The sequence below is a fragment of the Coffea arabica genome, chromosome 6e (genome assembly GCF_036785885.1).
Source record: "Coffea arabica cultivar ET-39 chromosome 6e, Coffea Arabica ET-39 HiFi, whole genome shotgun sequence".
Classification (NCBI taxonomy): domain Eukaryota; kingdom Viridiplantae; phylum Streptophyta; class Magnoliopsida; order Gentianales; family Rubiaceae; genus Coffea; species Coffea arabica.
Window position 1 is genome coordinate 17,969,919 of NC_092321.1, and position 12,868 is coordinate 17,982,786.

The 12,868-nt window shown below is 36.4% G+C and overlaps 1 protein-coding gene across 1 annotated transcript; it reads left to right on the forward strand.

Annotated features, from left to right (window-relative positions):
• Window positions 1-299: 299 nt before the first annotated feature.
• LOC140009758 (uncharacterized) lies at window positions 300-3,815 on the forward strand. The gene has a single exon (XM_072056061.1). The coding sequence runs from the start codon at window positions 300-302 to the stop codon at window positions 3,813-3,815; it is 3,516 nt and encodes a 1,171-aa protein (XP_071912162.1).
• The last annotated feature ends 9,053 nt before the right edge of the window (window positions 3,816-12,868 follow it).

A 12,868-nucleotide genomic window follows, 5' to 3' on the forward strand; every position in this document is an offset into this window, starting at 1 on the left:
CATGTCCTTTGTTCATGCAAAGTGTTCAGTGAAGGAGCGCAAAGTTTTATGGTGTTCATTATTACATGATAAGCCTAGTTTACTACCTTGGTGCATTGGGGGTGATTTTAACGTAATTTTGGCACCTCATGAAAAACGGGGAGGCCGTCCATTTGCTATAGCTGAGGGGGCGGATTTCATGTCTTTCATGGAGGAGGCTGAGGTCTTCGATTTAGGCTTCTCAGGAGCTAGTTTTACATGGTCTAATAATCGGCGGGGTAGAGCTCGAATTTCAAAAAGGTTGGACAGATTTTTAATCAATGGATCTCTCTAACAAAATCTCTGTGCTTCACTTGGCAAGACATCCCTCAGATCATGCACCATTGAAGATTACGTTTGCCACCCGATCGGATATTAAACCTCGGCCATTCCGCTTCTTAAATGTCTGGACTACAAAACCACAATTCCTGGAGGTGATTCGCCAGGCTTGGAATCAAGATGTAGAGGGATCTCCATTGCGCGTTTTATGCTCCAAATTATTGGCCACGAGAAGGGCTATTCAAACATGGAACAAGCAACACTTTGCGAATGTTATTGATGCTGTTCGTTATGCGGAAATGGCGGTCCATAGAGCAGAGGAGGTTGCGGATCAAGCCTATTCAGAAGAGTGTCAGATTGAACTCAATAAGGCACAGGCAGAGTTTCGGCATGCAATGTCAATTGAAGAGCAATTTTGGAGGCAAAAGGCAAGGGTTAAATGGCTTCGTCATGGAGATAGAAATTCAAGGTACTTTCATGCGGTAGTAAGGCAGAGACGTGTTCAAGGAATGATACACCGTATAAAAAAATCCAACGGCGTTTGGGTAGACACGGATGATGATATATCAACTGAGGCAACAGAATATTTCAATAATCTCTTCACAGGGTCTTTGGAGTCATATTCTGATATGCTACACCTAATTCCGCCGATGATTTCGGGAGAGGATAATAAGAGGCTGGAAGCAGTGCCTACGATCAAGGAAGTGTACGAAGTCGTCAAGTTAATGGATGGAGAAAGTGCTGCTGGTCCAGATGGTTTCACAGGAAAATTTTTTACAATTGCTTGGGAAGTTATCGGCCAAGATGTCTACAATGCGGTACTCAGTTTTTTCTGTGGGGCGGATTTGCCCCGTTTCATCACCTCTACTTCAATCGTTCTAATTCCAAAGAAGCCAAATCCTCAGGAATTTTCTCATTTTAGGCCCATCAGTCTATGTAATTTTTTCAATAAATTATTGTCCCGGATTTTGGCGGACAGGGTGGCGGTTTTATTGCCAAAAATTATTTCCCCCCAGCAGACAGGTTTTGTGAAGGGCCGCAATATAACTGAAAATTTTCTCCTAGCTCAAGAGGTGGTATCGAGTATGGGAAAAAAGAATAGAGGTGGGAATGTTTTAATAAAACTCGACATGTCCAAGGCGTATGACCGGGTGTCATGGGGTCATATTATTAATGTTCTGAGGAAGTTTGGATTCGGGGAAATATTTATTGACCTAGTATGGCGATTGCTTTCTAATGTCTGGTTCTCAATCATTATAAATGGCTCCTCCTACGGTTTCTTTAAATCTTCGAGAGGGCTTCGTCAAGGTGACCCATTATCACCTGCATTATTCATTATCGGGGCCGAGGTGTTGTCTAGAGGATTAAACAATCTCATCATGCAGTCGGGCTTCGTGGGATTCAAAGTTCCTTATGGGTGTCCTTCTATAACTCATTTGGCGTTCGCGGATGATGTTCTCATATTTGCAAATGGCTCTACCTTTTCTCTGAAGGCTATTATGCAGGTGTTAGAGGCATATCAAAGGTGTTCGGGCCAGCTGATAAATGTGCAAAAAAGCTGCTACTTGGTTCATCCATCGATGCCACTGGCGAGAAGAAGGCAAATTGAACGTATCACCAGGTTTACCTGGCACTCATTTCCGATACGTTATTTAGGGTTCCCGCTATACTTTGGAAGATGTAAATCATCATACTTTGGAGAAGTTTGTCAGTCTATTCTAGGGAGGATTTTGTCGTGGAAATCAAGATTACTTTCCTTTGGAGGCAAAATAGTTCTAATCAAACATGTGTTGGCATCAATGCCATTGCATTTGATGTCGGCTGCAGTGCTCCCGGGTAAGTTGTTCAAAACTATAGAAAAGACCTGCTTAGCCTTCCTGTGGGGGTCCTCACCCGCGGACTCGAAGTACCATTGGATACGATGGTCTCATTTGTGTTATCCAGTTGATGAGGGAGGAGTTGGATTTCGGAGACTATGGGACGTATACAAAGCTTTTTCATGCAAGCTTTGGTGGAATTTCCGAACAGGATCATCGTTGTGGGCAATGTTCTTGAAAGCAAAGTATTGCAAAAGCCTCCATCCTTGTCAGGTAGAACTCAAATCAACGGACTCGGCAATCTGGCGGAGGATGGTCAACGTCAGTCGACAAGTGGAGCTCTCAATGTTATGGGACGGGTCGTGTCACTTTTGGTACGACAATTGGTTGGGAAGTGGTGCGTTGTTCCTACAAGCACAAGTTATCCCAAATTTGACTTTCCGCAATTTCGTCATCAATGGTCACTGGGATTTGAATTCCTTAGGTCTTACAATACCAAAGGAGAAAATGGCCTCCATTGTGAAACACATACCACCGGAAGAAGGGAGTGAAGTTGAAGTCATTTGGATGCCCACCACATCTGGTAGATTCTCTCTACAATCGGCTTTCGAAGACATCAGGCAGGCCCGCAACAAGTCCATGGTTTTTGCTTCGATTTGGCATCCTCGGATTCCTTGGAAAGTCTCATTCTTCATGTTGCGACTACTTCTAGGAAGACTACCGCTACCAGATAGGTTATGTAAACTTGGTTTTTATTTACCGTCAAAGTGCTTGTGTTGTTCTTCGGCATCTGCAGAGTCTATCGAGCATTTATTTGCCAATGGACAAATAGCATCGGAAGTTTGGAACTATTTTCGAGGTTTATGTGGATTTAGCTGTTCAGGGTCTTCTCTACGGTCCTGCATAGTAGGGTGGTGGTTGCGGTTACATGATACTGAGACACGACAGCTTATTGACCGCATTCTACCTAATATAGTTTGCTGGCAGATTTGGAAGGCAAGGAATAAAGCAATGTTTGAGGGTGTCCAGATGCGATCGTCTGTTATTTGTCATCTCATTTTCTCGGAAATTCAATCCATCGTCGGAATCCACTTCAAACAAATTTTTCGATTCCAATCTTTTTGTCATTTGTATGATCGATCGAATGTGTCTGTCGGTACGGTTGCATACAAATTTGTTCGATGGGAGACAAAAGAGATAGGACGGCTCATACTTAATACGGATGGATGTTCTAAGGGTAATCCAGGAGTGGGTGGAGGTGGAGGAGTTCTTCGGGATCCAACTGGTTCACCACTGATTGCTTTTTCGGCTTATTTTGGAGAAACTACATCTCTCCGTGCAGAAGCTTGGGCTCTCCTTATCGGTCTTCAAACGTGTAAACATAGGGGATTCGAAAATATAAGTGTGCAATCAGATTCGCTACTCTTAGTTGGGATCATTCAACGAAGTACTCAATGTCCGTGGCAGATTCGAAGGGAGATCAGGCAGATTTGGAAGCTCCTGCAGGAACCTATTCATTTTTCACACTGCTATCGAGAGGCTAACACAGTTGCTGATGCGTTGTCTAATGTGGGCGTTTCTCACCCACATCAAAAGGTCAAGGTATATGACAGCTTTACTATGTTCCCAAGGGAAGCTCGTGGGGCAATTCGCCTTGACAAATTAGGTTTACCGTCAATTCGGAAAATAAGACGTATGTAACACGCATTTATGCTTTGTAATTTTATCTCATCAATAAAATAAAAAGTTGATAAAAAAAAAATAGTATTCTATTAAAAAGAGGATTCTTATCCTTTGTGTAATGGGGAATTACGCGAGTACTAGTACGAAGGATTGGTGATATGTTTCTGGGGATACGGCCGTGAAGAAACGAAAACAGCCAGAAAGAACGACGCGCTAATCTTTGGCTATTCTTTTGTTCGTTAGTTAGAAAAATTTTGTAACTTTTCTTCTTTTTCTCTTCAACCACAAGCCCTGGTCGTACTTTTGGCTGCAGATCAACCATGAAAAGTGAATAAATTCCTGCTCTAGGCAAAGAATAATCAAAGTTCTGATTTATTGATTACTATGGGATCTAATTTGATTTTATTTGCTTTATTCAGTTATAAATATTTATATATTCCCTATTCATTCATGAGAATGATTATTTTATACAATTAAATAACTGATCACTATTTACTAGTTAGAATAATCTACTACCATCTAAAACATCAAATTCATAATTTTTTGGTAAGTTTAGTATTTGTGGTGAGTGAGATAATTTAATTATAATAGAAACCTTTGAATTTATGTCACGCAAGTATACAATGTATGTAAATGAACCAAACTTATATGTTTGTTAGATAAAATTGGTAGCTTTTCTAATAATTTATGGTAGCTTTTCTAATAATATGTTTGTTAGATAGAACTGATTGCTTTTTTCACAATATCTTGATTAATTTATTGACATTTTATAAATAAAAAAAAAAATCACGCAGTCCCTGAGAATATGACGCTGCTTGTCACTACATTTGAGTTTGTATTTTTGGAATAGGAATTTCTTGTTTTTTTTTTTTGGTTTGACACCCACCATAAATCTTCAAGCATTTGGAGTTTTTGGAAAGCACTTGGGGAAAAACAAAAATAAAGCCCCTGAAGGGTGAGTAATTTTTTTTTTTTTTTTTTTTTGCCAACAACGATACATTGTACTCCCTCCGTCTCACTTTGATAGTTCTGTTTCTTTTTTCACACAGTTTAAGAAAAAGTAGTTAACTTTGTTAGAAAAGTAAATTTAGATTACTATTTTCCTAAAATACCCTCACATTAAATATGGTACAATTTTATGAGAACTTGAATTGATGGTTAAAAAAGAATCAACTCTCATTAAATGGGATAGGTTTATAGTAACAACTACTTACATTGAATAAGGGTATTTTAGAAAAATTAAAATATAACTACATTGTTCAATTGAAAAGTGGACTACAATTTGAGACAAATGAAAAAGAAATATAGAACTATTAAAATGAAATAAAGGGAGTATAATTTATTCTATCATAATCTAGGAGAGGGAGAGCCTAAGGAAACTTGTGCCTTGAGGGAGCCCGAAGGATGAGTAATGCAGGACAATGGTTTCTGCATATGGATTCATGCAGTTTTCTTCTGATCAGAGGCGACAGAGGGAAATCTTATCCTCATCTCACACGATAATGGTACCATATTTAATTGAAAATCATAAGTCAGAACTTACGGATTTCTGGGGTTGCACAATCTTCGAGTGAAGGAATTGAGCACCACGGATCTTCACGCTAGATTGCATTCTTAATTAGTAAAGTTGATTGACCGGACCATTCTTGTCCATCAACGGAATTTTGGGACCAGTCCGTACTGAACTGAATTATTGTACTGCAACAGACTGCGTTAGTGTGTCATTGTCGGTGGAGCTCCAACATTAAAGCAGTACGGTAGTGGTGGTTGAATTAATTAATGAGCACAATGGAAATGTACAATTAATTGCACTAGCCAGGGGTAGATGATTAGAAAAAGGTGACCCGGCAAATAACTATGCATCAATAAATGCTGAAAGGAAAAAACAAGAGAAATTGGCAGGTTGGAAATATATAATAAAGTTATATTTTTGTACTTATCCATTTTCCTATTCTCTATTTTACTTGACTAAGTAAACAAGCGAGTTTATTTTACTCGCTCTCACATTGATCACGCGCTATCTCTCTTATATCTCTCCTCTAATAGCCTTGCATCGTTGTTTTTTTCCATTGTGGACAAACTGTTGTTAACTAATTCCTCCCTCATCCTTACTCTCTCATCCTTTTATGAATTGATCATAATCTTTTTAATGTCAAATTTTAAATACAAAACCATCTAATCATGTAAGTCGTATTTTTTATGCTTATTTATAAGTTTTATCGCTTTTCCTTACTATTTGTCAAAGATGCAATTTGCAAGTAGTGAAGAATGTTCTCCAACAAAAGAATAAAATAATACATGAAGAAATTTTGTTCATTTTTTTTGCAAGATTTTTTTTTTTTAATTTTATCAATCTATCATAATATTTTCCATATGAAATCGTATCATAATCTTCACGTAAGTCCTATTTTTTCATGCTTAATTATAAGATTGATTCCTTTTCCTTTTTATTTGTCAAGGATGCACTCTGCAGTTACATCAAGAATGTTTTTCAACAAAAGAAAAAAGAAGGTACATCAAGAAGGTTTATTCACTATTTTTTGCATAATTATTTAGAAAGTCTTAGCAACGGATTTGTGTTTAGATCAATTTTAGGCCATTTGTGTTGTTTCCATAGATTTGTGCTAAACTGAGATATTTTGAGATACAAAGTTTTTAAGGTTGGTCCGTGGCAGTATCCTGTGGTTTGCGAACTTCCGCCAAACCAAGAATGAAGAAGAACCGAAGAACATGATACTTCATTGTTGCCTGAACAAAATGTGCCAAGTTGTTACCTTTCAGTAGATGAAAATCGAGGACTGGGTAAGGGAGTTTGAAGATGGGTGTACAAGTGAAAAGTCTCGAATTCAAACTCTCTCAATTACACTAAATAACAAAATTAAAAACAATCATTTGCAAGTCCTATTTTGATTGCTATTTTAGAAGTTTTTATAAATTAATATATTATAATATTTTGATGTATGTGAAGTAAAAAAATAATTAAAAAATATGATTTCTTATGTAAAAAAAATTCATCAATAATTGGTCTGACGGGGGGAGTTCCAATACTATGCCTACTGACTCAGCATGGCAAGGAGAGTTCTATGAAAACCCTTTGTAAACAGCGGCCCTAGCTTCTCACTTTTCAACCCATGCCCTTGATGAACCTCTCCAACTGACTCATGTTTGCATAATTCACTCATGGTTGTCCGCCTGCTTAATTTTTATAACGATGGCTTCTTGGCATTGATTCCTCAACAACCGTTTGTTTCTTCTAAGCTCTGAGTCGGCTGGTACTATTTCTGTATAAAACAATTTGTTATGCACAATAATGGTTTCTGCATATGGATTCATGCATTTTTCTTCTGATCAGAGGCGACAGAGGGAAATCTCATCCCCACTCACCGGATCGACACCTATTCAAATCTTATCCTCATGTCACACGATAATGGTACCATATTTAATTGAAAATCATAAGTCAGAACTTTCTGGATTTCTCGGGTTGCACAATCTTCGAGTAAAGGTATTGAGCCCCGCAGATCTTCTTGGATTCTTTTTCTTCTTCCAGTAGCAACGTTGATTGACAGGACCATTCTTGTCCTTTAACGGAATTTTGGGACCAGTCCGTTCTGGACTGAATTATTGTACTTACACAGAATGCGTTAGTGTGTCATTGTCGGTGGAGCTCCAACATTAAAGAAGTACCGTAGCGGTAGTTGAATTAATTAATGAGCACAATGGAAATGTACAATTAATTACACCAGCCAGGCGTAGATGATTAGAAAAAAGTGACCCGGCAAATAACTATGCATCAATAATTGCTGAAAGAACAAAAAACAAGAGAAATTTGCAGGTTGAAATTAGATAATAAATATAAATATAGTACTAAATACTCCCTCCGTCCCACTTTGATAGTCCTGTTTTCCTTTTTTTTTTGTCCCAAATTGTAATCCATTTTTTAATTGAATAATGTAGTTTAATTTTATTTTTTCTAAAATACCTTTATTCAATGTAAGTTGTTGTTATTATAAACTTACCATATTTAATGCATTTAGATTTTCCAAACTTATTTATATGAGGAGGGAAACAAACTATATGTCATCATTGGCTACAAACCATGAGTGAAAATTTTCAAAACCATCCATATTCCCACAATTTTTTTAATGAAACTCCAACAAAGGAAATATGATTTCAAGTTCCCATAAAGTTGTACTCTAATTAATGTGAGGGTATTTTAGGAAAATAGCTAACTAAATTGATTGTTTCAACAAAGTTAACTACTTTTTTTTAAACTGTGTGAAAAAAATTAGAACTATCTAAGTGGGACAGAGAGAGTATTAAACATAATTAATTCGTCATTTATATTTGAATTATTGAGTTTTTTTTTACATTTTTTTTACCTCTCGCTTATACTCCCTTTCCCCCACCACTCAACCCATCCCTCCTCCCTATTTGAATTATTGAGTATTTGAGTATATAACCTTAACTTGCAAGCATATGCTAAAAGTACATGTTTAATATGTGAATTTGTCTTCACTAATTACTAATTTTGTTTAAGCATAGCGAACCAATATAACACAAAAAAAAAAAAAACTAAGACAATGCATATGAATTACATGTCAACATATTAGTGTATTAACTTTCATTATTGAAAGCAATCAAGTCATTTGGGTACAGGTGAGAGGGATGGGTAGGGGAGTTTGGAGATAAGATGTACAAGTGAGAAGTCTCGAATTCAAACTCTCCCAATTATACTAAATTAAAAAAATTAAAAACAGTCATTTGCAAGCCTCGTTTTGATTGCTATTTTAGGAATTTTTATAGATTAATATACTGTAGTATTTTGATGTGTGTGAGGTAAACAAATAATTAAAAAATATGATTTTTTATGTAAAAAAAATTCATCAATTATTGGTCTGACAGGAGGAAGTTCCAAAACTATGCCTGCTGACTCGGCCAGACAGGGAGAGTTTTTTTTTTTTTTTTTCGCAAAGTGAGACATAGCAAAAAAAGCCTGACAGCTTTTATTTTTTGCAAAAAAATATATTTATAATATAAATAAAATATTATTTTAAAAAATTTAGCTATTCAAACACTCTTGAGTACACTTTGATTTATTAACTCTATGGTTGTCCCCCTGCTTAATTTTTATAACGATGGCTTCTTGGTATTGATTCCTCAACAACCGTTTATTTCTTCTAAGCTCTGAGTCGGCTGGCAGTATTTCTGTATAAAACAATTTATTATGCACGATAATGGTTTCTGCATATGGATTCATACATTTTTCTTCTAATCAGAGGCGACAGAGGGAAATCTCATCCTCACTCACCGGATCGACACCTATTCAAATCTTATCCTCATCTCACACGATAATGGTACCATATTTAATTGAAAAGGTGACCCGGCAAATAACTATGCATCAATAAATGCTGAAAGGCCAAAACAAGAGAAATTGGCATGTTGGAATCATATACATATATATATGTAATAAAATTATATTCTCATACTTACCCATTTTCCTATTGTCTATCTTACTTGGCTAAATAAACAAGCGAGTGTTATGAAACAACTAAAATGTGGATGTCCCTTTGTATTTTCAAGAGAATTAATTCATGATTTATGACTATATTATGTATAGAAGTTACAATCCATAAATCTATTCATGTAGTGGAGAAACCGTTTCATAGGTTTTTTCATATTCTTGTAGTAGTAGGTGTTTAATAGAATTGATGTACCTTTAATCTTGTAATACCTATATATAGAGGAACATTGACACCCTTTGGGTAGACTTTTGTATCTTATTGGAATATAAGAATATTACTCTCCATTTTTTCTACTTCTTTCTCCAATATTTCACTTGATATTATAGTAACTTATTTTATTAGTTTTATAACACGTTATCAGTACGAAGTCTCTACTTTTGAGCAAAAGGTGAAAACAGAGGCTCTACCTTGAACAAAGGTGAAGCACAAGATTTTGTCGAAATTCTGCCCATATTTCTTCAAGAAAATTCTGAGGTAAATTTCTAACTCAAAAACTTATTTCAATTTCTTATGGCTAATCTTACAAAACAAGCGTTCGTACCTCTTGATATTTCTGAAAAAAATTATTTATCATGGATATTAGATGTTGAAATTCATCTTGAGGCAATGGGTCTTGGTAATACTATTGTGGAAAAAAATGAATTCTCAAACCAAGACCGTGGCAAAGCTATGATTTTCCTTCGTCATCATTTAGATGAAGGATTAAAAATAGAATATCTTACTGTTAAAGATCCTCTTGTCCTTTGGCGAGATTTGAAAGAAAGTCGACCACCTGAAGTTGGTCGTTCTTCCAAAAGCCCGATATGATTGGCTTCACTTATGGCTGCAAGATTTTAAATCTGTTAACGAATATAATTCAGTCATGTTCAGAATCACTTCTCAATTATCATTATGTGGCGAAAAAGTCACTGATGAAGATATGTTAGAGAAAATATTTTCTACTTTTCATGTCTCTAACATGCTCCTGTAGCAGCAATATCGAGAGAAGGGATTTAAAAAATATTCTGAACTTATCGCATGTTTTCTCTTGGCTGAACAAAACAATGAATTATTGCTGAAAAATCATGAGTCCCGACCAACTGGTGCAAGTCCATTCCCTGAAGCGAATGCGACCTAATTTCAAAATTCTGGTCGAGGTCGTGGACGTGGCCGTGGACGTGATCGTAGTAAATTTGTGCCCCGTGAAAATTTTAACCGTGGCAAACAACAAAATGTTTCGCAAAAAAGTGAAAATAACTATGATCAGAAAAATGGAGAAAAGAAAGTTTATGAAGAAAAATGCTACCGGTGTGGTATGGAAGATCATTGGTCCCGTACCTGTCGTACGGTTGAGCATCTTGTTGACCTCTATCAAGCATCATTGAAAAAGAAAGACAAAGATGTTGAGACAAATTTTATTGATCAAAAGAATATTTATGATGATGGCGATGATGCTGATATGACACACCTCGATGTAGTTGATTTTTTTGAGCATTCTGAAGATGTCAACAAATATCCCATGATTATTTAGATATTTTTATGATGCTTTATATCTTTTATGTAATTTCCTTTCCATTGAATATTTATTTTCCATCTTTATTAATATTTATTTTTGTTTGAAATTTTCTTCCTGAAGAAGAAATGGATGTCAAATATTTGGAATTAAATAATGGTGATGATGATATTTGTCTCATTGATAGTGTTACTACGCACACCATATTAAAAAATAAAAAATATTTTTCTTGTTTGAAAATGGGAGAGACGAACGTTAATACCATTAGTGGTAGTGCAAAATTGATTGAAGGCTCCGGAAGAGCCACTATATTTTTTCCTGAATGGACTAAAATTATTGTAAATAATGCACTATTCTCTCCCAAGTCTCGAAAAAACTTATTGAGTTTTAAAGATATCCGCGAAAATGGATATCATATCGAGACAATGACTGAGACAAACGGTGAATTTTTATTAATCACAAGTATCATTTCTGGGAAAAAATGCGTAGTAGAAAAATTATCTTCTTTTTCTTCTGGGTTATATTATGCACAAATTAGTGCAATTGAAATTCATCACCTAGTAGACCAGAAGTCTACTCTTCCTAATGATTTTATGGTTTGGCATGATCGTCTCGGACATCCCAAATCTATAATGATGAGACGAATAATTGAGAATTCACATGTCCACTCATTGAAAAATCAAAAAGTATTAAAACCAATGAATTCTCTTGTGTTGCTTGTTATCAAGGGAAATTAATTTTTAGACCATCACAAGTTAAAGTTGGGACTGAATCCCTTGCATTTCTAGAACGAATTCATGGTGATATATGTGGGCCTGTAGATCCACCATGTGGACCATTTCGATATTTTATGGTGCTAATTGATGCATCAACTAGATGGTCACATGTATGTTTATTATCTACTCGTAACTTGGCATTTGCGAGATTGCTTGCTCAAATAATTAAATTGCGAGCACAATTTCCAGATTATCCAATAAAGAAAATTCGTCTAGATAATGCTGGTGAATATTCGTCACATGCTTTTGACGATTGTTGGGATATCAAGTGTGAATCAATATCCCACATCGAAAAGAGATGAGTAGAATGAGGAACATATAAATGGGAATGATCCATAGACCCAATGCCTTAAGGTTTTGGGTTGGATGTGGTGTCAAACCCATGGTTGTGGTTCCCATTCTAACTCATGGTTAAATTCTCCCCGAGTTTGGCTCTCTCAGAACCCAACAAGTGGTATCAGAGCTCCGTTGGGGTTTTGGTTAATTATTTGAAATTGAGTGGGTGGTGGTATACCATGGGGTTTGGAACTATACAGTTTCCAATTCAACCGTTTAATGGAACTACAAGTTTTACTCTTTAGCAAAGAAGAGTGAAGGATGTTTTAGTTCAACAAGGTTTGGCAAAAGCGTTGAATGGAAAGAACAAGAAGCCAGAGAGCATGAATGATGATGAGTTTGAGGAGTTGGACGCAAGGTGTGCGAGCACGATTCGGCTCTATGTGGCGGACAACATCATAAATAATGTGATAGATGAGGAAGATTCTGCAGCAGACCTCTGGAAAAAATTGAAAAAACTTTATCTGGCTAAAAGCTTATCCAATAAGTTGCATCTAAAGCGGCAACTTTATGCACTAAAGATGGTGGAGGGTGGCAGTCTCATGGATCACATGAATTCGTTCAATGGAATTTTGGATCAACTCCAAAAGGTTGGCGTGGATATTGAGGAAGAAGATAAGGCCCTTTTATTTCTTACCTCAGTCTCTGATTCTTACGAAAGTGTCGTGACGACCCTATTATATGGGAAGGACACTTTAGAGTTCGAGAATGTGTAGTTTTCTTTGTTGGATCATGAAAAACAAAGGAAGGCAAACCAAGATGTGACACAAGAAGCTGCTTTAATTGCTCGAGGTGAGAATAAAAGAGGAAAACCATTTGGCGGTGAATCTAAGGCAGGTGGTTCAAAGGCCAAGAGAACGGGTGGAATCCAGTGTTTTGGTTGTCATGAGTTTGGCCATATCAAAAGATATTGCCCTCATCGAAAGAAAAATGATGAGAATGACT

Coding starts and splice junctions, on each gene's coding strand:
- LOC140009758 (XM_072056061.1), top strand. CDS start 300: ATGGATCTCTCTAACAAAATCTCTGTGCTTCACTTGGCAAGACATCCC.